This window comes from Mustelus asterias, chromosome 12 (assembly GCF_964213995.1).
Source record: "Mustelus asterias chromosome 12, sMusAst1.hap1.1, whole genome shotgun sequence".
Taxonomy (NCBI): domain Eukaryota; kingdom Metazoa; phylum Chordata; class Chondrichthyes; order Carcharhiniformes; family Triakidae; genus Mustelus; species Mustelus asterias.
Window position 1 is genome coordinate 24,733,812 of NC_135812.1, and position 22,011 is coordinate 24,755,822.

The 22,011-nt window shown below is 42.5% G+C and overlaps 2 protein-coding genes across 3 annotated transcripts in view; one reads left to right on the forward strand and one right to left on the reverse strand.

Annotated features, from left to right (window-relative positions):
- pimreg (PICALM interacting mitotic regulator) overlaps nt 1-15,347 on the forward strand; it is a 30,935-nt gene extending 15,588 nt beyond the window's left edge. Inside the window, exons 4-5 of one of the 2 annotated variants that reach the window (XM_078225942.1) lie at nt 11,425-11,471; nt 12,199-15,347. In XM_078225942.1, the coding sequence (XP_078082068.1) occupies nt 11,425-11,455 (31 nt within the window). In that variant the 3' untranslated portion in view covers nt 11,456-11,471; nt 12,199-15,347. The remainder of the gene's footprint in view (nt 1-11,424; nt 11,472-12,198) is intronic. The other variant, XM_078225941.1, reaches the window with a different exon arrangement.
- A 3,620-nt stretch (nt 15,348-18,967) lies between these two features.
- LOC144501878 (membrane-associated phosphatidylinositol transfer protein 3-like) overlaps nt 18,968-22,011 on the reverse strand; it is a 291,482-nt gene continuing 288,438 nt past the window's right edge. Inside the window, exon 19 of the mRNA XM_078225920.1 lies at nt 18,968-19,077. Within this exon, the coding sequence (XP_078082046.1) occupies nt 18,968-19,077 (110 nt within the window). The remainder of the gene's footprint in view (nt 19,078-22,011) is intronic.

Here is a 22,011-nt window from a genome sequence, read left to right on the forward strand (position 1 = left end):
TTGAGCTGAATCCATTCTGTGATGGTCCTTGAACAATTTTCCCTCCAATCTCAAGGTTACAAGTCTGACGTACTATTAAATTATTCTGGGAGAGGCTGAAGTTCAGAGTCATTGTGAAGCATTTAAAGTCTAGAGGAATTGTCTTTATAATAGACCAAGTCTCAAGCTATTGATTGTCCTTTGGTTTAAAAACTGCCTTGAACACCTTGTACATATTGCCTCTCGCACTCAATTCATACCACTTCATTCAGAAGAGGGCATTTGATTGAATTTTCTGTTGAACGTGTGTTGTGTATAACTCTGCATTTTATTTAGCAAGGGCCTTTGAATGAAGGCATTTTTTTGACCCATCTTGCCTGTGAAAAGAAACAAAAGCAAGACATGCACTTATGTAGCGTTTTTCATGATCAACATGCTTTGTAGTCAATGAATTACCTTTCTGAAGTATAAACATATGATTTAGGAACAGGAATAGGCCACTCAGCCCCTCAAGCCTGTTCCGCCATTCAATTAGATCATGGCTGATCTGATTGTAACCTCAACCCCACATTCCTGCCTATCCCTGATAACCTTTCACCCCCTTGTTAAGCTATTTACCTCTGCCTTAAAAATAATCAAAGACTGCCTTTTGAGAAGGAATTCCAGAGACTTGAGGTCCTCTGAGAGAAAAAATTCTCCTCGTCTCTATCTTACATGAGTGACCCCTTGTTCTAGATTCTCTGATGAGAGGAACCATCCTTTCCGCATCCATTTTGCACACAGCAAACTTCCCCCAATGTGATAATGGTTGGTTAATCTGTCTGTGGTATTGATTAAGGGATACTGATGGGCCTGGATTCCAGGAAGAACTCCCTTATTCTTTTTCTAAGTAGAATAATGGAATTTTCAACATCCACCCCAAGCAGGCATATGTGCCCTGGTTTTAGTGTCTCACCGGAATAACACCTCCAACAGTGCAGCATTCCCTGAGCACTGCGCCAGAGTATCAGCCTTGATATATGTACTCCAATTCTGGAGGGGGATTTGAATGGGTAGGCATAATGGCACAGTGGTTAGCACTGCTACCTCACACTACCAAGGACCCGCTAATCCCTCTAACCTACACATCCCAGGATACTATGGGGCAATTTGGCATGGCCAATCAACCTAACCCGCACGTCTTTCGGACTGTGGGAGGAAACCCAATGCTGGTTAGGTGCATTGGCCATGCTAAATTCTCCCTGTACCCGAACAGGCGACGGGAGTGTGATGACTCGGGGATTTTCACAGTAATTTCATTGCAGTGTTAATGTAAGCCGACGTGTGACACGAATAAAGAAACTTAAACCAGAACATTGTGTCTCAGAGGTAAAAGTGCCTCCAACTTAGCCAAGGCTGATACTTAATCCTGCTTTTCCCCTTGTAGCCCTGCAAATTTTTCCTTTTCGAATACATGTCCAATTCTGTTCTGAAAGTTGCTATGGACTTTGATTTCAGGCGTGCATTCCAGATAATGGGTGGGATTTTCCGGCTGCGCCTGCCACAAGACTGGAAAATCTAGCCCAATGTCAATGGACCTTTGCATGGACCGCCCCTGCCCACTACGATTCTTGTGGTAGGTGGGACGGGAAAATTCCGCCCAATAGGTCAAAACTAATTGTGCCTTTTTGCTCTTATGTAAATATCTTGCCTCCTTTTGTGCACTTCTCCCCTTCATTGCCTAGTGGTTTATACAAAACAAGGAAATTGTACGAAACAGGGTCGATTCCAGTTCAAATCCTTATTCGTTCCATGATATAAAAGCAAAATTTACTTAAACCCAGAATCTTGGGTCTCCGAGGTGAGTGTGTCTCCAACGTAGCCAAGGCTGATGCTTAATTCTGCTTTTCCCGCTGTCGGGCAGCACGGTGGTTAGCACCGCTGCCTCACAGTGCCAGGGACCCGGATTCAATTCCGGCCTTGGGTCACTGTCTGTGTGGAGTTTGCACGTTCTCCCTGTGTCTGTGTGGGTTTCCTCCGCAGGAAGGAACCGGTGCTCCGGTTTCCTGCCATAGTCCAAAGATGTGTAGGTTAGTTTGATTGGCTATACTAAATTGCCCTTTAGTGTCAGGGGGATTTGTAGGGTAGATAAGTGGGGTTATGGGGATAGGGCCCGAGTGGGATTGTGGTCGGTGTAGACTCGATGGACCGAATGGCCTCCTTCTGCACTGTAGGGATTCTATGAAAATACTGCAGACGCTAGAAATCTGAAATAAAAACCAATTTATGCTGGAAAAACGGGGCAGGTCTGGCAGCATCTATGGGAAGAGTTAACGGCCAGAATTCTCCCACCTCGCCCGCGCCTGGGATTCTCCAGTCCCAGTGCTGTGAATAGAGATTTGACTGAGCACCAAATTCTCCGTTCTCTCAGGATACAGTAGCAAGGCACGTGAGACCAGAGAATTCCAGCCAACGTTTCATGTTCTTATAACTTCTTCAAAGCTTCACAGACGTGACCCCACAAATCTAGGCTGTCAGTCCGGTACAGGGTGGAGTGACTGCGGCACTGGCGGAAGTGTCCCACCTTTCGGTTGAGAGGTTGGGCCAAGACCCAGTCTGGTCTCTGTGATGGATGTAAAACATTCTGTTTTGAAGGAGAGTGAGGGAGTTATCCCCAGTGTCCTGGCCAATAGTTATCCCTCAAATAACATCACAAAAGCAGATTAAGTTTATTTATTAGTGTCGCAAGTAGGCTTACATTAACAGCGCAATGAAGTTACTGTGAAAATCCCCTGTTGGTCACATTCCGGTGCCTGTTGGGGTAACACTGAGGGAGAATTTAGCATGTCCAATGCACCTAGCCAGCATGTCTTTTGGACTGTGGGAGGAAACTAGAGCACCCGGAGGAAACCCACGCAGACTCGGGGAGAACGTGCAGACTCAGCACAGACGGTGACCCAACCCGGCAATTGAAGCTGGGTCCCTGGCGCTGAGAGGCAGCAGTGCTAACCACTGTGCCAGCATCTGGTCATTATCACACTGCTATTTGTGGGAGTTTGCTGGCTGCGAAATGGCTGCCACATTTCCCAGACCACAGTTGGAAAAAGTACTTCATTGGCTGCAACGTGCTTTGGGAGTTTCTGGGGTTGTGACAGGTGATATATAAATGCAAGTCTCTTTCATACATTCTATCCAATACACATGTTCAAAGAAATATTGAAAATATTTATTCCTTTGACTTTGAAGTGACTATTTCTAAATGTATGAGTCAGTCCTGAAAGTCCCCACGGGTGCAGCCTAAAACGGAAGTTGAATTTCCTGTCTCTTGGTTGCAGTGATTTAATAAAATGAGAATGCTTTTCTTTTTGCATTAGATTCAAATAGGAAAAATGAAATGTAGGAATTGAATTTCTTTTTGTTTTTTACCCACTTGTATATATTGGAAAAACGACTGTTTTAGCAGCTTCAGATTCATGTGACCTTATAACCTCCCCATTTTTCGTTGTCCGATGTCCAACAACTTTTTCCAATGAACTGATTGCCCTTTCCTAGTGTATACTTTGAATAAAGACATTTTGCACCTCCGCAGCACATTTTCTTCCTATAGGGGGGTGGGGGGGCGTAAAAGCATATCGGGGGAACATTGTACAGAGAGTGTGAAGAATGGCCAAGGATATTGTTGCTTTAATAAAGTAAAGGATTGACTTTTTTTTAAAACGTACATTTTTTTAAAATTCAGATCTTTGGGCTGCACAGTGGCACAGCACCAGGGACCCAAGTTCAATTCCGGCCTTGGATGACTGGAAATTCCGCACAGATATTCTCCTGCATGGGTTTCCTCCGGGTGCTCCAGTTTCCTCCTGCAGTCCAAAGCTGTGCAGCCTAGGTGGATTGGCCATGCTAACTGCGTGGGGATGTGGGCCTGGGTAGAATGCTTTTTCAGTGATTTGAATCATACGATCCCTACAGTACAGAAGAAGATCATTTGGCCCCTTGAGTCCGTACTGACTCTTCAGCATCACACCCTATCCCCGTAACCCCACATATTTACCCCTCTAATCCCCCTAACCTACACATCTTGGGACAAGGGACAATTTAGCATGACCAATTCACCTAACCTGCACATCTTTGGAGTGTGGGAGGAAACCGGAGCATCTGGAAGAAATCCATGCCGATATGGGGAAAACATATAGACGCACGTAGTCACCCAAGGCTGGAATCAAATCCAGGTCCCTGTGCTGATCCTTGGTGTAGACTTGATGGGCCGAATGACGACTTTCTGCACTGTCAGGCTTCTATGGATTTCCTATGCTACTAGACCTTTCCTTCATTTGTCTTCCTTACTTGGCTATTTAGCCAAGTGTGTTGTCCATCCAATATGGAGTGGAAATAATGTGTAGATGCAGCTTGGGCAACAGCCTTCTACCTTTTTTGAGTTCCTTCAGATGCTGCCTTATAAAGGATTGGTTTCACTTCCTGTTGAGTTGACTTCTTCATTTTGGTTGAAATTTCATCTTCCTAAATCTGGTGCAAGTGTGTAAATTTAGACTGTAGAGTCGTGATTTTGAAGATGCTTTCAGCAAGCAACTTGCTCTGTCACGGTAGTGGGAAATTAATGAATGAGCCAAGGGACCGATCGGAGAAGATTGCATTGCAGTGGGCTGGAGCAGGTTACTGAAGGCTCAGAACGATATATAGCAGGTCAGAAACTGAGGGTGGCTCTGAAACTTTAACCTTGGGGGGGCCCCAACTCTGGCCCAAACCCCAAGAGGAGTTGGATGCTATATGGCTATGGTGAAAGATTTTTGCAGAATACTTGATTTTTACACACAAGATAAGCCTTTCCCTGGACCATTGGCAGGTTTTGATTTTTTTTTAAGTGGTAGTTTTTAAAATTTGTTTTGCTGAAATTTAAAAGAAAGATTGAGTTCCAGGTTTTTTTTGCCATTTGTCAGATTTTTGTTGCATCCTTGGTTATTGAGTTGTGATTTGTTGAATATAAAACTAGATAGAATCAAAGAATGGAGCAGAGCTCTGAGATAACGGCACGTCAACAATGACTTGCATTTATAAAGCATTCATGATGTGGAGATGCCAACGTTGGACTGGGGTGAACACAGTAAGAGTTTTAACAACACCAGGTTAAAATCCAACAGGTTTATTTGGTAGCAAATGCCATTAGCTTTCGGAGCGCTGCTCCTTCGTCAGATGGAGAGGAAATCTGCTCTCAAACAGGGCACAGAGACACAAAATCGAGTTACAGAATACTGATTAGAATGCGAATCTCTACAGCCAACCAGGTCTTAAAGATGCAGACAATGTGAGTGGAGGGAGCATTAAGCACAGGTTAAAGAGATGTGTATTGTCTCCAGACAGGACAGCCAGTGAGATTCTGCAAGTCCAGGAGGCAAGCTGTGGGGGTTACTGATAGTGTGACATAAACCCAAGATCCCGGTTTAGGCCATCCTCATGTGTGCGGAACTTGGCTATCAGTTTCTGCTCAGCGACTCTGCGCTGTCGTGTGTCGTGAAGGCCGCCTTGGAGAACGCTTACCTGATGAAGAGGCTGAATGCCCGTGACATTAAGCATTCCATAAACAGCATTCCACAGCACTTCACAAAATTGCTATCAGACAAAATTTTGACACTGAGCCCCATAAAGGAGATATTGGGATAAGTGACCACCAACTTGTTCAAGAGGTAGATTTTAAGGAGCGTCTTAAAGGAAGAGATGGAGAAGAAGTTTGAAGAGGGAATTCCAGTGCTTGGGGCTCGAACAGCTGAAGGCTACCAATGGTGGGATAAAGAAAATCAGGAATGCACAAGAGGCCATTTCAGAGAGTAGGGTTAAGTTTAAGTTTACTTATTAGTGTCACAAGTAGATTTACATTAACACCGCAATGAAATTACAGTGAGAATGCCCTAGTCTCAACAATGTGGCATCTGTTTGGTTACACTGAGGGAGAATTTAGCATAGCCAATGCACCTAATCAGCACATCTTTCGGACTGTAGGAGGAAACTGGAGCACCCGGAGGAAACCTAGACAGACACGGGGAGAACGTGCAGACTGCGCACAGACAGTGACCCAAGGCCGGGAATCGAACCTGGGTCCCTGGTGCTGTGAGGCAGCAGTGACTAACTACTGTGGCACCGTGTCACCCTTGGAGGGCCCATGTGCTGGAGATGGGGAGGAGTGAAGTCATGGACAGATTTGAAAATGGACATAATGATTTTATGTTTTGAGGTATTGTTGGGCCAGGGAACTTTCTCGAAGTCAGCAAGCACAAGCTTGGTGAGAGGGTCTTTGAATTGAGATGTAGGTAGCAGAGTTTGGATGAACTCCGGTTTGCAGAGGATAGAATAGTCTGATCTGGAGAGAACAAGGGTCTTAGCAATAGATAGGCATCATCGTTGTATACAAAATTATGTTATGGATGATGAAAGTCCAGGTCAGAAATAGGTGGTGACCAAAATGGATCTTTGGGGGAAACGGTAAACATAATGGCTTGGAAGCAACAAGAGTAGCCATTGTAGATTCTTTGGCTACAGTGGTCGGAGGATGGTACGGTTCACTGTCAAAGATTGAAGACGGATCACGATGGCTAGAGGAGGGTTAATGCACCACAGCAATCATGGTGCCATTTGTAACTTTGAGGAATGTTTCTCTGCTGAACGAGCGCAGAAACCTAACTAGAGGTATTCAAAGAAGGAGTTTTAGGAATATAGGACATGGATTTAAGAGGTAATTTTAGGTGTGAGCCACCAGTCCATCCGGTTTTCTACAGAAGTTTGGTAAGCCATTTCAGAGGGCAGTTGTAGGCCAGACCAGGTAAGGATGGCAAATTTCCTGCCCTAAAGAGCTTGAGTGAATCAGATGGGTTTTGCAACAATCCAATAGTTGTCATGATCACTATTACTGAGACTTCATTCCAGATTTTCTTTCATTAATTGAATTGACTTCAAGTTCCTCCAGCTGCTGTGGTAGGATTTGAACCTGCATCCCCAGAGCATTAGCCTAGGCCTCTGGATTACTAGTCTAGTGATATTACCACCAAGCCATCATCTTCCCTGTGGCAATCATGTATTTGAAACCTTTGGAGAAGGAAGGGAGATGGGTCAGTGGTTAAAAAGTTTACATGTACAGAGGGGTCAAGAATGTAGTGATGACAATAGATAGAAAGGGGAGGTGTTCTAGCAGAAAGAACAAACTTCCACTAGTATAGACACTTTTATGACAGTATTCTGAAGTTGTTAAAGCTGAGGGAAATATGGCAGCCAGTTAGCACATAGATGTTTGTGGGGCTTTGCTATGATAATATAACTGATCAGGTGATCTGTATCTGATGTAGTGATGTTAGTTGAGGGGGTACATGTTGTCATAACAAGGCCTCAATGGCTCTTCATATAGTTGGATAGACCTTTTGCATCCACTTGAGGACAAACAAGGCCCTCAATTTTGCAACTGTACCTTCAACAATACTGCTTGTGTGCCAGACTGGGATATATGCTGGCATCTCTGGAGTGGGGTTTGAACCTATGACATTCTTGTTAAAATATAGTATAAATTTTCAGCAGTTTTCTCTCCGTATTGATCAGGGTCACTTGAAGAAAAAAATTCATATATTTGTGAAAACAAAACTTCCATTTAGGCCAAAGATTGTACGGTTAGATTGTGTGTCAAAATAGTGACTAGAACCTCATTGAAATATATACCTCATAATGCATACAATATCATCAATGTAATGTTTAAAGCAGCACTTTTAATTTTACTGAATAAAACGAGAAAGAAAAAACAGAAACATTTTAATTTGGAAGTGACTGAGAATAGAATCTGGTGTAGCGTGCACATGGAGATTAAGCTGTTAGCTTTATCAGCACGAGACAGCAATGGGCAAAGTAGCAAGATGGACATTTGTGGCGAACGCATCGAGACAATTTGTGTGAACAGAGGGCAAATGAAATGGTGGCGGAACGCAATTGAAGTGATTCGGGTCATTTTGTTTTAAATTTTACCAGACTGTTGATGCAGGAGTAGGCCCCAACAGAAATATTAATCCATGTATAGAGGGGGGTGGTTCTGAGTGTGTGGGGGTGGGGGGGGGGGGGCGGGTTTGGTACATTGCATTGTTTACAGTTTGCTTTCAGCTGGTATGTTTTTGTAGTGGGGGGAGGGTGTTCAATACGGTGGCTGAGGCTTGGAGTTATTTGAATTGTTCAGTTTTAATCTGCTCTTGACTTTGAGTTGATGTTTCCATGTATGGTTATCACTGGACCAGGTCCTTCCTGTGTTCCTCTTTTAGTTTTAAATGTTGCTTACTCCATTCCTTTTTTGTGATTTTGTTACTGTTTGGCTTGAATTTCATATTCGCAAATTGAGAACTGTGCAAGTTAAACAGAACAATTTACTTTTGTTGCGTAATGAAAGTATTCCAAAAACTGGAGAATTCAAACTCTACCAGTTGGATTAGGGAACACTGCGGTTGCATAGTGATGGCGTGTTTAATTTTATAAAACAGACAAACTGCTGTTTCCCATGTCTGAAAACAAGTAATGGAAGCAAATCTCTACAGGCTACTTACAGACCCTCAGTGCCGGAGGCTAAGTGCAGACAAGGAATGCATTATCTCAAAATTCAAGCTCATTCCTGGAATATTTGAAGGCACTTCCTCTGGGATTGGGTAGAACCGTTATGAAGCATTCAACTGTGTTCTGTTTAAGGAGGGGTGGGGTTAATGAACAGTCAACATGTTTCTGTTCATGTCTACTGTATCTAAAGCTCTAGTCATTTCAACATTTTTAACTGTCGAGAAAGAAACATTCTGCCTTTTCATACCAACTTCTAACTGAGAAATCATCAAATGATTATCATGGGAATTCCTGTACCTCACTCCTTGTTTGAGGCACAAGTGTCGGAGAGCCACAGAGTTTTAAATTCTGATGTGTGGAAAAGCCACAGACTTTTTGAGATTTTCAAAATTTGGCTTCCTCTGAATCTCCAATTTGAGTTTCCTTTTTGGTAGTTTCTAATCTTTAACAGGAAATAGATTATTAACCCCGTCCCATGCGAACAATTCAATTATCTTTGAATGTTTTCGAGTTCCTGTTGGCCCTTAACTTGGAGGCTTCCCATAGGTACAATTCTGCTCACACATTATGTCAAAATATTTAATTTCTCACTTCATTTCTTGTCCTTCATCAATTCTGCTTAAACGTTAAAGCTAACTCATGATTTACAAGTCGTCTAACTAAAGCACCGTTTGTAATATGTATAGTAGGAATTGACAGTTTGGAAGATTGCCAGGCTATTATTGTATCCAGCACTTCCTAAATATAATTACACTAAGTGATCCCAGTGAACATGTTTACATTTGTATTTATATAGCTCCATTCACATTAAAACATTTTGCTGCATTAGTGATTTTATTTAGAAACATAGAAAACAGGAGAAGGCCATTCATTTTGATGTTGGCCGGTCATATTCAATATCTTGATCCCTTTAGCCCCAAGAGCTGTATCTAATTTCTTTGTGAAATCACACAACGTTTTGGCCTCAACTACTTTCTGTGGTAGTGAATTGCACACATTCACTACTCACTGGGTGAAGAAATTTCTCCTCATCTCAGTCCTAAAAGGTTTACTCCTTATTCTCAAACTATGACCCCTAGTTCTGGACATCCCCAACACCGAGAACATTCTTTCTGAATCTACCACCTAATCCTGTTAGAATTTTATAAGTATCACTGAGATCCCCTCTCGCTCTTCTAAACTCCAATGAATATAATCCTAATCAACCTAATCTCTTCTCGAATGACAGATCTGTAAAGTAGGTTACCATAGGCACACATTAAAAGAACTGAGCTATCCTGTGACCATAAGTTTGTGTTCTCAGTGTTAAATATCTTTGGAAGGATCCAATGGAATGATAAGATGTTAAACCTGGGGCATGGTTGATTGGAGATGCCAGTGCTGGCTAGGAAAGGCAAAGCTATAAGCCAGGAGCCAAAGCCTTCAATGTCATGCTAATGTGTGGGTTTGTAGGCTAAGAATAATCATCTAGCCAGAGTGTATCAGTTACTGTGGATATGTCAGATGTCAGCCATATTCTCCTGTTTATCTCATGAGAGTTGCACAGAATGTGCAGTATGTCCAGTTTAGGTCTCCTAGTCTGAGGAAGGACATTCTTGCGATTGAGGGAGTCCAGCAAAGCTTCACCAGACTGATTCCCGGAATGGCAGGACTGACATATGACAAAAAACTGGATCAACTGGGCTTGTACTCACTGGAATTTAGAAGAATGAGAGGAGATCTCGTAGAAACATATAAAATTCTGATGAGACTGGACAGGCTAGATGCAGGAAGAATGTTCCGATGTAGGGGAAGTCCAGATCTAGGGGGCACACTCTTAGAATGAGGGGTAAGCCATTCAGGGCTAAAATGAGGAAGAACATCTTTACTCAGAGAGGTGTGAACCTGTGGGATTCTCTACCACACTGAAAGCCATTGGGGCCAGTTTGTTAGCTATGTTCAAGAGGGAGCTGGACATGGCCCTTGCAGCTAAAGGGATCAAGGGGTCTGGAGAGAAAGCGGGGGTGGGACACTGAAAGTGCGTGATGATACTGAATAGTGGTGCAGGCTTGAAGGGCCGAATGGCCTACTCCTACATCTATTTCTATGTTTCTAAGTAGAGGAAGGGGCCACTCTGCGCAACAGGCGGATTCGGGAGCAAAAACAGAAAATGCTAGAATATCGCGGCCTGACAGCATCTGTGGAGTGAGAATAGAGCTAACATTTTGCGGGGGGAGCTTTCCCATCTTGCCCACCATGAGAATCATTGGGGGGGGGGGGGGGGGGTGGAGGGAGGAGACCATGCAAAGGCCTGTTGACCTTGGGCAGGATTTTGGGCAAGGGAGGCTGGAAAATCCAGCCCTATGAGTCTGAATGACCCTTCACCAGAGCTAAAGACAATAGAAAATAGGATAATATTCATACTCTTAGGGTAAGAAGGGGATGTGGGATTTACAAAGATTAACCAATAGAATCTCTCATTTCTGGAATTGGGTAAACCAACTGGATCATCTCATTCTGGAGCAATGGTTCTTTTTCTCTGCTGCACATTCTTTTCTGACACCTGAGTCCATCTGCAGCTTTTTGATTGTTTGTTTGGTTTTCTCTATCCAGCAGTTATGATGAGCTTCCATCAGCTGCAGTAGAGAACAATTTTTTAACATGTTTATTAAGAAAAGCTGTTCAATGCAATTAATATTCTTCATCAAATATAATGGAAGCTCTTCCGTTCACAGTATCAGAAATAAACTCCTGTGTGTAACTGCCGTCTGGCATCGGTAGAAGAGCTGTATAAGTTCTGAAGTGAACACTTAAAACCCCGCTCTCTCCATTTAGTTTAAAAAGTGTGAAATTCTGTCTTCATGCTGCTAATCCATTATCCATCTTTTTATTCATCGTCAGTGACATGACTCTCTCTCTAATTGATGACTGAAGAAAATGCAAGTGAGGTAAAGTTTGCACATCACAAGCCAGTGTGTATTATTTAAAAGGATATTGATGGTGAATGGCTGGATGGCCAAGTGCAGTGGGATATTGAGTAAGGTGACTGCAATGGTTACAGTATGAAACCTGATATATCAAAGCTTTGTTGACTAAATAAACACTTTCCTTTTTGGAATCCTGAATCCTTTTATAATCCTGAAAGCGTATGACCATTTGAGACAAATTCTTGTGATATCATCACTGATTCAGTATCCCATTGTAATATTGAAACAGTTTCTGTTTGATTTTTTAAAAATCATTTTTAACAATTGCAGTCTTCTTTGAATGCTCACTGTTCTAACCTGAAGGCTAGTGATTTTGCCAAGCCGAGTCAGTGGAGCTGTCGTCTTTTACAGTTGCGAATGTTTGCATATTGTATGGTTCTCGCAGGCCAGCTTTTTAAAAAGAAAACACATTTTTAGCTTCAATGCACCTTTTCCTTTCAAACCCAAGTGTTAATATTTTATTAAAGTACCTTACGGCATATGCATGTTTGCTTAAAAATGCTCACTGCGCTACTAATATTTGTTACCCTAGTCACAAGATGTGCTGTTGATGACACCTTGTTACCATTGCTTCAACTTGATCATGTTTTGTGCTGCATTGTTTAAAAGCGTGCTTAAATTCCACCCCACTTCCCCCTTCCCCCCGCCATCTCCAAGTAATCTATTTTATCTGCTCCTTTCTTTCCAGAGAGCAGGCGATCGAAAATTACCATCACATCATGTCGGAAAACATGCGTTTGTCTAAGATTCAGGCTCAAAAATTGTTGGCTTCATCCGTTCGAAGAAAAGCTAAAAGGCTTTGCTCCGCTGTGAGCAGCTGGGCCGATGAAGCTTTGGCAAGCATTGCAGAGCAGGGAAAAGACTTGAACTGAGCGAAGATTGTCTTCGACCTACCTAGAGGTTTTACCAAAAAAAAATTACCTTTTCTGCCTCATTGTCTGCTTTTGTGTTTTTTCTTTCATTCTATTATTCTAAGCATGAATATATTTTACAGTATTACACAGACCAACTATCTTATAATGATGGTCACTACTTTTGGTCTCACCTGCAAGTGCATTGAATTGGATTGCAAGGTAAGGCATTCATGCTCAAAGGTATTTGAGTAAAGCTGGTTTTGTGTTCTCCTTGCCTATTGTATGTGTATATTACTGTCCAGTTGAATCATAATTATTCACTCCACCCAGGATCAAATGTTCAGCGAAGATTCGGCTGGTGGAGATTGGCGAGGGATGGTGACGGCAGATTGCAAACCTGCTACTTCTGTCCGAGTAGCAATTAGTGTGGGCGGGAGTGGGGGAATCATGTGTTCTAATTATCCTGTTGTCCCTTTTCTGAAATTCATTTCCAAAGACAATATTGTAAAATGCAGTTTCTCAGCTGCTTGGAAAATCAGATCCAAAAAAACCTTCCTCTGCATAAAAACTAGTGTAAACTTGACTTGAGGAGTAGTAAGAGTTACAAAAAGCTTCTTGAGATTGGTGCACTCCGGAAGCTGATCACAAAGGGAAAGATTTTACTTTTGGCATATATGTACTCTGAAATTTTTAACTAATTGTGGAGCACAAGTTCAAATATGATCATTAAAATTGCAGACCGAGGAATTCATTTGAGTGCATTAAGGAATTGCCATTTAGGTGTTGGTAATTAATAAGGTTGCCAACCCTCCAGGATTGGCCTGGAATCTTTGGGATTTGAAGATCATTTTCCATGACACTGCTCTGTGCAATCTTGGAGAAATATGATCTGGACATTCATGTTTTTTTTGTCCCTACCTTTGAGCTTTTTAATCAGATAAAATATTGAAAAAGGGAGATATAAAGGGCTGTCTGGTTGATGGTCAAGCATCATCCAACTGGGTAATGAGTCTTTGTGTTTTCCAATTGGCCTTAGGAAGGCAGTACATCACAAAAATGGATGTGCTGATCGATTAATGACTGGTGCGTTAGGGCAAGTCATATAATGGAGCCTCGGGTTGCCAATCACAGTTGGTAACCCGAGTATAGAACTTTGTGTTTCTAAGCCCTAGTTTAGAATTTTATATTTTTGAGGACAAGTTTCCATTGATCTAAAGTTAGGGATCAAATTTCTTTAACCAAATATAAACGCTGCGTTTACCTGTATTTTGGCACGCTGCTTAAATGGGTGCAAGTGATACTTTTATCTATTTGAGCTGCTGTGTGCAGCATGGGAGGGTGGAGAGGACAGGTAGGTAGACCGGTATTGTGTTAAAAGTGAGTCATTGAATTTAATGTCCATAACTGGCTGCAGTTCTTGTAATACTCTGATTCTGTGCAGTGACATTTTTCGGTTCAAAGCTTATTTTTGTATCTAATGCTCAATTTGAATACAGTGGAACCACTGCGTGCAAAAATTAATTGGAACATTGGGGGCACGTCGCTGGCTCCAGTAATACTGACTTCTTAAAGGGCCAGCCTGGTTTTTCTTAAAAGAAATTCCATTCTATTTTTCCTTAGAGTTTTGGGTAGAGATGGATTGCATGTTATTATTTACTGCCGTGTGACTTGTACTGGCTTGAGGAAACATTGGGCTAATGGGATGGAAATTCATCAATTTTCAAAAGGTCCTAGACGAGATTCTCTGGCCTCCCTGCCAGCAGGAGGTGGCACATTGTTTGCTCGCAGTGGGATTCTCTGCTCCTGCCAATGGGAATTCCCCCATGCTGGTGGGAAACCTATGGGTGGGGGTGTGCTGCCGGTGGGATCGGAGAATCCCGCTAGCGTGAATGGCCAGAGAATTCTAGCCCATATCTTTGGACCTCAGCCTGTTTCATGTAGCTTTTCATTTGCTCACTCACACTATTGATTTTATTTTTGTTGATGTACTTTAGAGTTTTAGTGCCAGGTAAGGCACTCAAACCAGCAGCATAATTCAAGTACGTTGAGTGTGTATTCTCATTACATAATGTATGTATTAATTCATATGAAGGAATTTAATATGTATTTTTTTAATTGACATGAGCTATTCAATGTAATGGTTCTATTAATGGCTAGACTGTTAATACAACTTACCTTAAGCCATGTATTAAGGACTGACAGCTTGCTAGTTTAGCTTTTGTTTTTACATAACATTGCTGTCTTCTATGATAGAGTAGCTTGCAGGAAATTTGAATCATTCTTTTATCTGTAGCAAGTGGTTTTTTTTTACAGTATTAAAATCTTTTAAGAGTAAAATGCAAGATTTTTCTTTTTCGACTTGAACAAAAAAAATCAACTTTGAGCTTTTGTCAAATGTTCAAAGAACTTCAAATATGTATTTGCCGACTGATGTTCCTTTATTATTCCATGAGATTTCAGAGCGTTGCTTATTTTAGGGATCACAAATGGCTTTGACTATTACACAAAAGCTTGCTGTTCCCTCCCACCATTGTTCCATGGTGACTAATGGGTTTATGAAGCTGTGCTTCCAACATGAAAAGTAATGGTCTGAAAGTACATAATGAATCGGTGATGTGGAGATGCCGGCATTGGACTGGGGTGGGCACAGTAAGAAGTCTCTCAACTCCAGGTTAAAATCCAACAGGTTTATTTGGAATCACGAGCTTTTGGAGCACTGCTCCTTCATCAGGTGACTCGCCTGATTTCAAATACACCTGTTGGCCTATAATGAATCGAGAAATAGACTGTCCTTGTAAAAGTAAGTTCCGGACCTCATTTCAATGTAGCATTGTTTCTATGCAATATATCATATCCTACCTAGATACTTCAGATATTAGTATTCACTTTGAAAGCAATGTTTATTTCCAAAAATATTGTACCTTTTTCAAAATATATTGTCATTTGATCATGGCATCTGATTAAATATTCACTGTTCGTAACAAAACAATTTGAGTCATATAGCTTTTTTTGGGAAAACCTTATCTGACCTTGTGAAGAAGAACTTTTGTGCTGTTATTATAACCAAAATGTTCATACAAATACCTGAGAAAACTGTTAAATATTTGTGCAGGGATCATGTTTGTGTTCTTCGTATTTTAACAAACCCCAGGAAGTTGGCTTGCATGTTGAGGATTTTAATGGTCAACATTTTGATTCACAAAAGGAAAGGCAGCAGATTAATGACTTGCTGTTTAGCTTTAGTTGAAAATCAAATTTGGGCAAATGTTCATTTTCTGTCATTTGAATCTTGCCAAATTATCTTACTGTGTGGGTACAATTATTCAAAGACATTGAGTAAATTTATAACCATTAATTATGAAGGGGATTGGTCAAAACATTTAGAAATAAAGTTCCCGGTTCACTTTCTGTCCTAGTCGCAAAGACGGTACATTTTCCACCAACCCCACATTGCAATCAATCACTTGGAAAGTACTGTTTGACTTCTTTTGGATTTATTTTCTTCCTTTCACTCCCGTCTGCCAGTCTAATCATAAGTTAGGTGGATTAGCTATGGGGGCAGAGGTGTGGCCCTGGGTAAAATGCTCTTTTGGAGGGTAGGTGCAGACTCGATGGGCTGAATGGCTTCCTTCTGCACTGTAGGGATTCTATGATTCATAACTTAGGAAAGTACCAGTTTTTCTTTTGATAGTATCCCTATAGTGCACAAGAAGGCCATTTGGCCCATCGAGTTTGCACTGACTCTGACAGAGCATCTTAGGCAGGCCTAATCCCGCCGTCCCCCACCCCCCACCCCCCACCCCATCCCCATCCCCATCTTCCCACTAATCCCCCTAACCGACATATCTTGGGGAAACTAAGGAACAATTTAGCATGGCCAAACCACCTAACCTGTAAATCTTTGGAGTATGGGAGGAAACTGGAGCACCCGGAGCAAACACATGAAGACGTGGGGAGAATGTGCAAACTCCATCCAGACAGTGACCCAAGCCGGGAATCGAACCTGGGTTGTGTTGTGAGGCAGCAGTGCTAACCACTGTGCCACCATGTTGCCATTTTGTTAGGTACCTGGCAGGTTGCAGCACGGAAAATGTCTGAGCATAGCTATTGGGCCCCTGCTAATAATTAACACAAACTTTGGGTCTATAAGTGACTTCAATCGCATTGAATCCCTATTCAAGTGGCTTATCTGAATAACAATGGAACCATAATGTGTCAGTGGGGTAATCTTGCACAATGAGTCACATTGTCATTGCTGATTATGCCCTGCAATGATGGCTATTTCAATGAACATTAATAAAATGTCAAACATAACTCAGATTAGTGACTCATAATAATTGGCTTCTCTGAGTTAGAAAATGTGTCCATTTTGAACTGCTGCTCAAAGATAAGAGATAATTAGAAACTTCAAGAATAATTTTCCCAGTTAATTGGAGCTGGATTCCCTGAAATTGACTTGGGTTAGCATCCTGACATCATCCTGCTGATTTTCCCCAGGATGGATGGGTTCAGAGTCCAACAGGGGAACCTCCTTGAGTCTGGCAGGAAATCAATGGAACCACTTTTAAAAAGACAAGTGAGGGCTGTTTGAACTCTGAATTCCTTCTTTCCCGAATGTGCATAAGGATTCCACAGTCTGAGTGTGATAATTCCACCAAGTGCTGTGCTGAGGAAATGCTGGACAGGTCAGAGAATGTGCCATTGACTCCTGAAAATGGAACACCACTCACCTGTCACACCCTCCTGAGGTCCTTGGTCTTCTTGGTGAACTGGGTCCAGACTGAAGGGAGCACAATCCTGCTACTCACATCCCTAGTTGGAGAGGTTGTCCTCTATAGTCCTTGGGTGAGTTCACTTCACTACATCCCATAACAGAATCTCCCAGGTAAGAATGACAGATTTGGGAAGCAGCCATCCCAGGTCTCCTCTCCATTACTGTGGTAAGTTGTAGCCTCAAATATATCTAAGTGCTGCTGCATATATAACCCATCCCTTTAGAAACCTTTGATTTGACAGAATAGATCTGCCATCTTGCCCTCATTCCCAAATTGTTGGTAAGTCTACTGGAGGAATGTTCATGGAGAGGCGGTGTCATAATGATATTGTCACTGGACTAGTAAACTAGAGACCCAGGGTATTGCTGTGGGGACCCCCCAGGTTCAAATCCCACCATGGCAGATGGTGGAACATGAAGTCTTTTTTTAAAATCTGGAATTAAATTCTAATGATGACAACGAAACCCTTGTTGCTTAAAAACCCATCTGGTTCACTAATGTGCTTTAGGGAAGGAATCTGCCACCCTTACCTGGCCCACGTGTGACTCCAGCCCCACAACTATGTGGTTGACTCAGAAATGCCCTCTGAAATGGCCGAGCAAACCATTCAGTCCAAGGGCAATTGAGGATGAGCAATAATGTCCATTAGGAAATCAGAAAGTAGCCAAGATTCTACCCTTCAAGTTAGTGGCCTCTGATTTCACATACAATTTAAAATGCAGAGTGACCAATTCAGGGAGATTTGCTCGAGTTCTGTCTGCAGGATTTAATACTCAAAACCAAGGAATGAGAGAAGAAAAGCTTGTATGCAGGCTATCCATTTGAACATTAAAACCCAAGTAATTGCAAAGAAATATATGTCATTTAAGAAGGAAAGGCCGAGAAATGATTTTGGTCACTCTATCAAACTTTTTTAAAAAGTTAAAATTTGATCAGGAAAGATGTGCAGGTGGATTTGCTGTGCTAAATTGCCCCTCATGTCCCAAGATGAATAGGTTTAGGGCGATTAGAGGGAATACTATATGGGCCTGGGTAAGATGCTCAGCCAGAATTGGTGCAGACATGATGGGCCAAATGGCCGCCTTCTGCACTGCAGGGATTCTATGAAGATTGGAAGGACAGAGTTTTAGCTGTGTATCTTTCTTTCCTCATAAAGAGCAATGTGAGGTTGTGTGTGGATACCAAAATGTTGTCTGATTTCAATCAGAAATTAGATATGGCTCTTGGGCTAAAGACATATGGGGAGAAGCGGTGGGTGGGGGCAGGGGTGGAATCACGATATCGAATTCAATGATCAAAATGAATGGCTGAGAAGGCTCAAAGGGACAAATGGCCTATTCCTGTTTCTAGTTTCTGTTAAAATATGTAGCCAGAGAAAGCCTGGGAAATAATTGCGCTGGCAATGGCTGCCATGTCCAGTACAAGTGCCCTTTTGTTATCCTGTCATGGAATCCAAAATCTTCAAACAGTCCTTTAATACCAAATAATGTTTGTCATGTTGCCCAATGCTATTGTACTAAATAGCTAATCTGAGAAATATTCAAGACTAAAACTTCTTTAAAACTTATCACTGATGCTGATTATCCATTTTACTTTGAATTGTAAAAAATAAATTGGGATTGTAAGTTCAGGTATTCTTGCCATTTTGCAGGTCACTTCCATCAATTCTATTCATATTATCTTCTGTCTTCCTAAATAGCCCCAGTCATTAATTCCCTACATTGCCAAAGCCTCAGAAACCATAATTCCATAATGCTCCTGTACAAAACCACATTATAACTTTAATAAACAAGTGTTCCAAATCATTTAAACAAATAAACCCATTCTCTTAGAAACTGTACTGATACCGTACAGCTGGCTTTTCATCTCGGAGTACAAGCATTGCAAAACTGTACACATAAAAATCTAGACCAACTGATACACAAAATACAGCATCGTCTGTCATATCACAAAGGAGCACAAGCAAAACACATAGTTTTAACAATTTTACACCATGTACCCTATACAAAAATAAGTTATTAAATACTCAACACGTCGCACTTTGTAACAGCAAGAGATGAGATACTTTGGTCAAGCAGATATGCAACTATGTGAAACACTGCAGTCCTCTAATATAGTGAAACAGTCAGACAATTACCTTTGAACATTTGTGAACAAGTTATACTATTGTGAACAGATCAAAAACACTGAAGTGTAATAAATATCGAACATACTTGCTCTTCGGAAATAAATGCTCCACACTACTCTGTCCGTGTGTAAAAGTTGCTCATCTGTATATACTGGAGTTCAAGAAGAGTCTTTGTCATCATCACTGTCATCCTTTTTGTACTCTATAATTTTGGTCTGTTAACTTGCATGGTGACCCAAACTAATGGCTTCCCCCAGTAACCATAAGCAGCTCCGGCTTTTAAGGAGGGATTCTTTTTCATTTACAGAAGACCAGTTATCTTGTCACAACCCCTCTTTTAGACTGGCATCTTATCAGCTACTTTTTATGAAGCTTTGGAATGCTGATTATTTTTCCAAGCTCTCAGTGCTGAAGACTCCATCTCTAATTTTAGGCTGAGTCATCATCCAAATTGTAAACTTCTAAGCAGATGAACAACTGTGGTTTGGAGTGGTGGGGGAATATAGGTCTGCAACGGATTCTACTTGGTTATTTCTGTTTCCTCTGTAGCGGCCTACCATGCAGAATCAGCTGCAAATCTCACGTCCGGGGAGGCAGTGGCGTAATGATATAGTCGGTGGACTCGTAATCCAGAGGCCCAGGGTAATGTTCTGGGGACCTGGGTTCAAATCCCACCAAGGCAGATGATGAAATTTGAATCCAATAAAAATCTGGAATTAGAAGTCTAATGATGACCATGCAACCATTGCCATTAAAACCCATCTGGTTCACTAATGGCCTTTAGGGAAGGAAATCTGCTATCCTTACCTGGTCTAGCCTACACGTGACTCCAGAGCCACAGCAATGTGGTTGACTTTTAACTGCCCTCAGGAATGGGCAATAAATGCTGGCCCAGCCAGTGATGCCCACATCCCATAAATGAATTTTTAAAAATGCAATATGCATAATTGATGAATGACAACATGGAAATCCTCTCCCTAGTTCCCATCTCCACCCCCACCTCACTCAGCTGCTGACTCTCCTCTGGAGGTTGCCATTTCTGTTTATGGTCTTTCTGTAGAAATGTGCACCAACTAAGTAAAGCACAAGTGGGGATTTATTATAATTGCACAGTAATGGCAGTTCTGCCTCATTCACATTTACAGATACATGTCATCAAGTTGTAACAGAAGCACAAGGAATGATGCAAGATGGTCTCAGTCTAAGTCACCCCTAAGCTCTTTGGCCATTGGCACAATTTTCCCTGGATGTGAACAATGCAAACACACACCTACCCCATTGGGAAGAGGGATACAACGTCCGTCAGCCGAAGAAAGGGACGTTACAATCTGAAATGTCTAGGGCTACATTTGTGCCTGCTTCCAGCAAAACATCAGTGGAAGCCAAGGAGAAGGTTGCCAATGTATTGTAACAAAACAACTTAAGCAGCATCGAAAACAGCAGAGATCAGGAACTGGTGTCAAACAGTAAATGGGACTGTTAGAGCAGTGGTACGGAATATTGTCAAATAGAAAAGCTTTGACAGAAGGTGCAAAGTGGAGGGTTTAGGAAATGTGGTCCAGAGATTGGCACCAAGGCAGTGGACGGCTTTGTTATATAGGGTGAGGTAGAGTGGAGCAGAGAGGAGAGCAGAGTGTGCAAGAGGTTAAGATGGAGGTGCGCAATTTGGGATGTTGGTCTGACGGAGAGAGTCTCAGGACCATGGGAGGTCCCAAGGGCATTTGAATGCAATGGCACTGACAGAGAACCAATGGATGGCTAATTGCTCAGTAGGAATATTGTGGATCAGGATGCGGGGGACAGAACTTGTACAAGTTACTGTATATAGAGGGTGGAAATCAATGGTGTTGCTTTGTCTGACTACTTATACGCTTTCAGCAAGACTAAACTAACAGAAGCTAATTTGTTAGTGATGGTGCAGTAATAGAAGCCACTTTGATGCTGGAGACTCTTGAAAGAATAAGCAGGATCCTCCCAAAAAAATTCTAAGTCCGCAATTTGCGGGAAAATGGGAGTAAATCCCGCTAATTCTTTTAACGTGATTTCCAGAATGGATCCCCAACACTCTGTGCATCACAGAATGCCCTCGTGTGAGTCACTCTGGAAATCTGTGGGCGGAGCCTATTCTTGAACGAGAGCCAGCAGCATTGCGCTGAGTGGGCCATTGCGCATGCGCCGATCTGTCAGCACCGACATCAGCGCATGCGCAATGATCCTGCATTGCCAACCTCCAGATCGCTGGCCAGCCCCGCATCCTCCCATCGCTGGCCTACTGGCCACCGTCCCCACCCCCCTCGATTGCTGGCCTCTCGGACCACCCCCCCCCCCCCCCCCCCCCCCCCCACCCACAACCTGGTCAGCCCGACCTCCTCAACTCGATTGTCCTCTTCCCTCTCTCCCAGTCATCCCAAGACAGAGTGGCAGCAGGTCCCACAGCACCACAGATCATCCCCAAAATAGGCCCCACCTTCTCTGGCCCTACCCCCTTGGCACTGCCTGATGCCTGCTGGGCAGTGCCAGTTTGCCCCTTCGACAGTGCAAGTTTAGCACCCTCTCCCTTACCCCCTACCTCCAAGGGGGTCCTCAATGGCTTCTGTTCCCTCCAGCAGGGTCGGACATTCGTGGAGGGGGGGGGGGGCACTAAAAGGGTCCAGAGACTTCAGTCCTGGGCTCGCTAATGAAATAGAAATGTTGATTTTCATATTGTAATCAGCTCCACGCCGGAAATCTTAGTCTGGGCGACT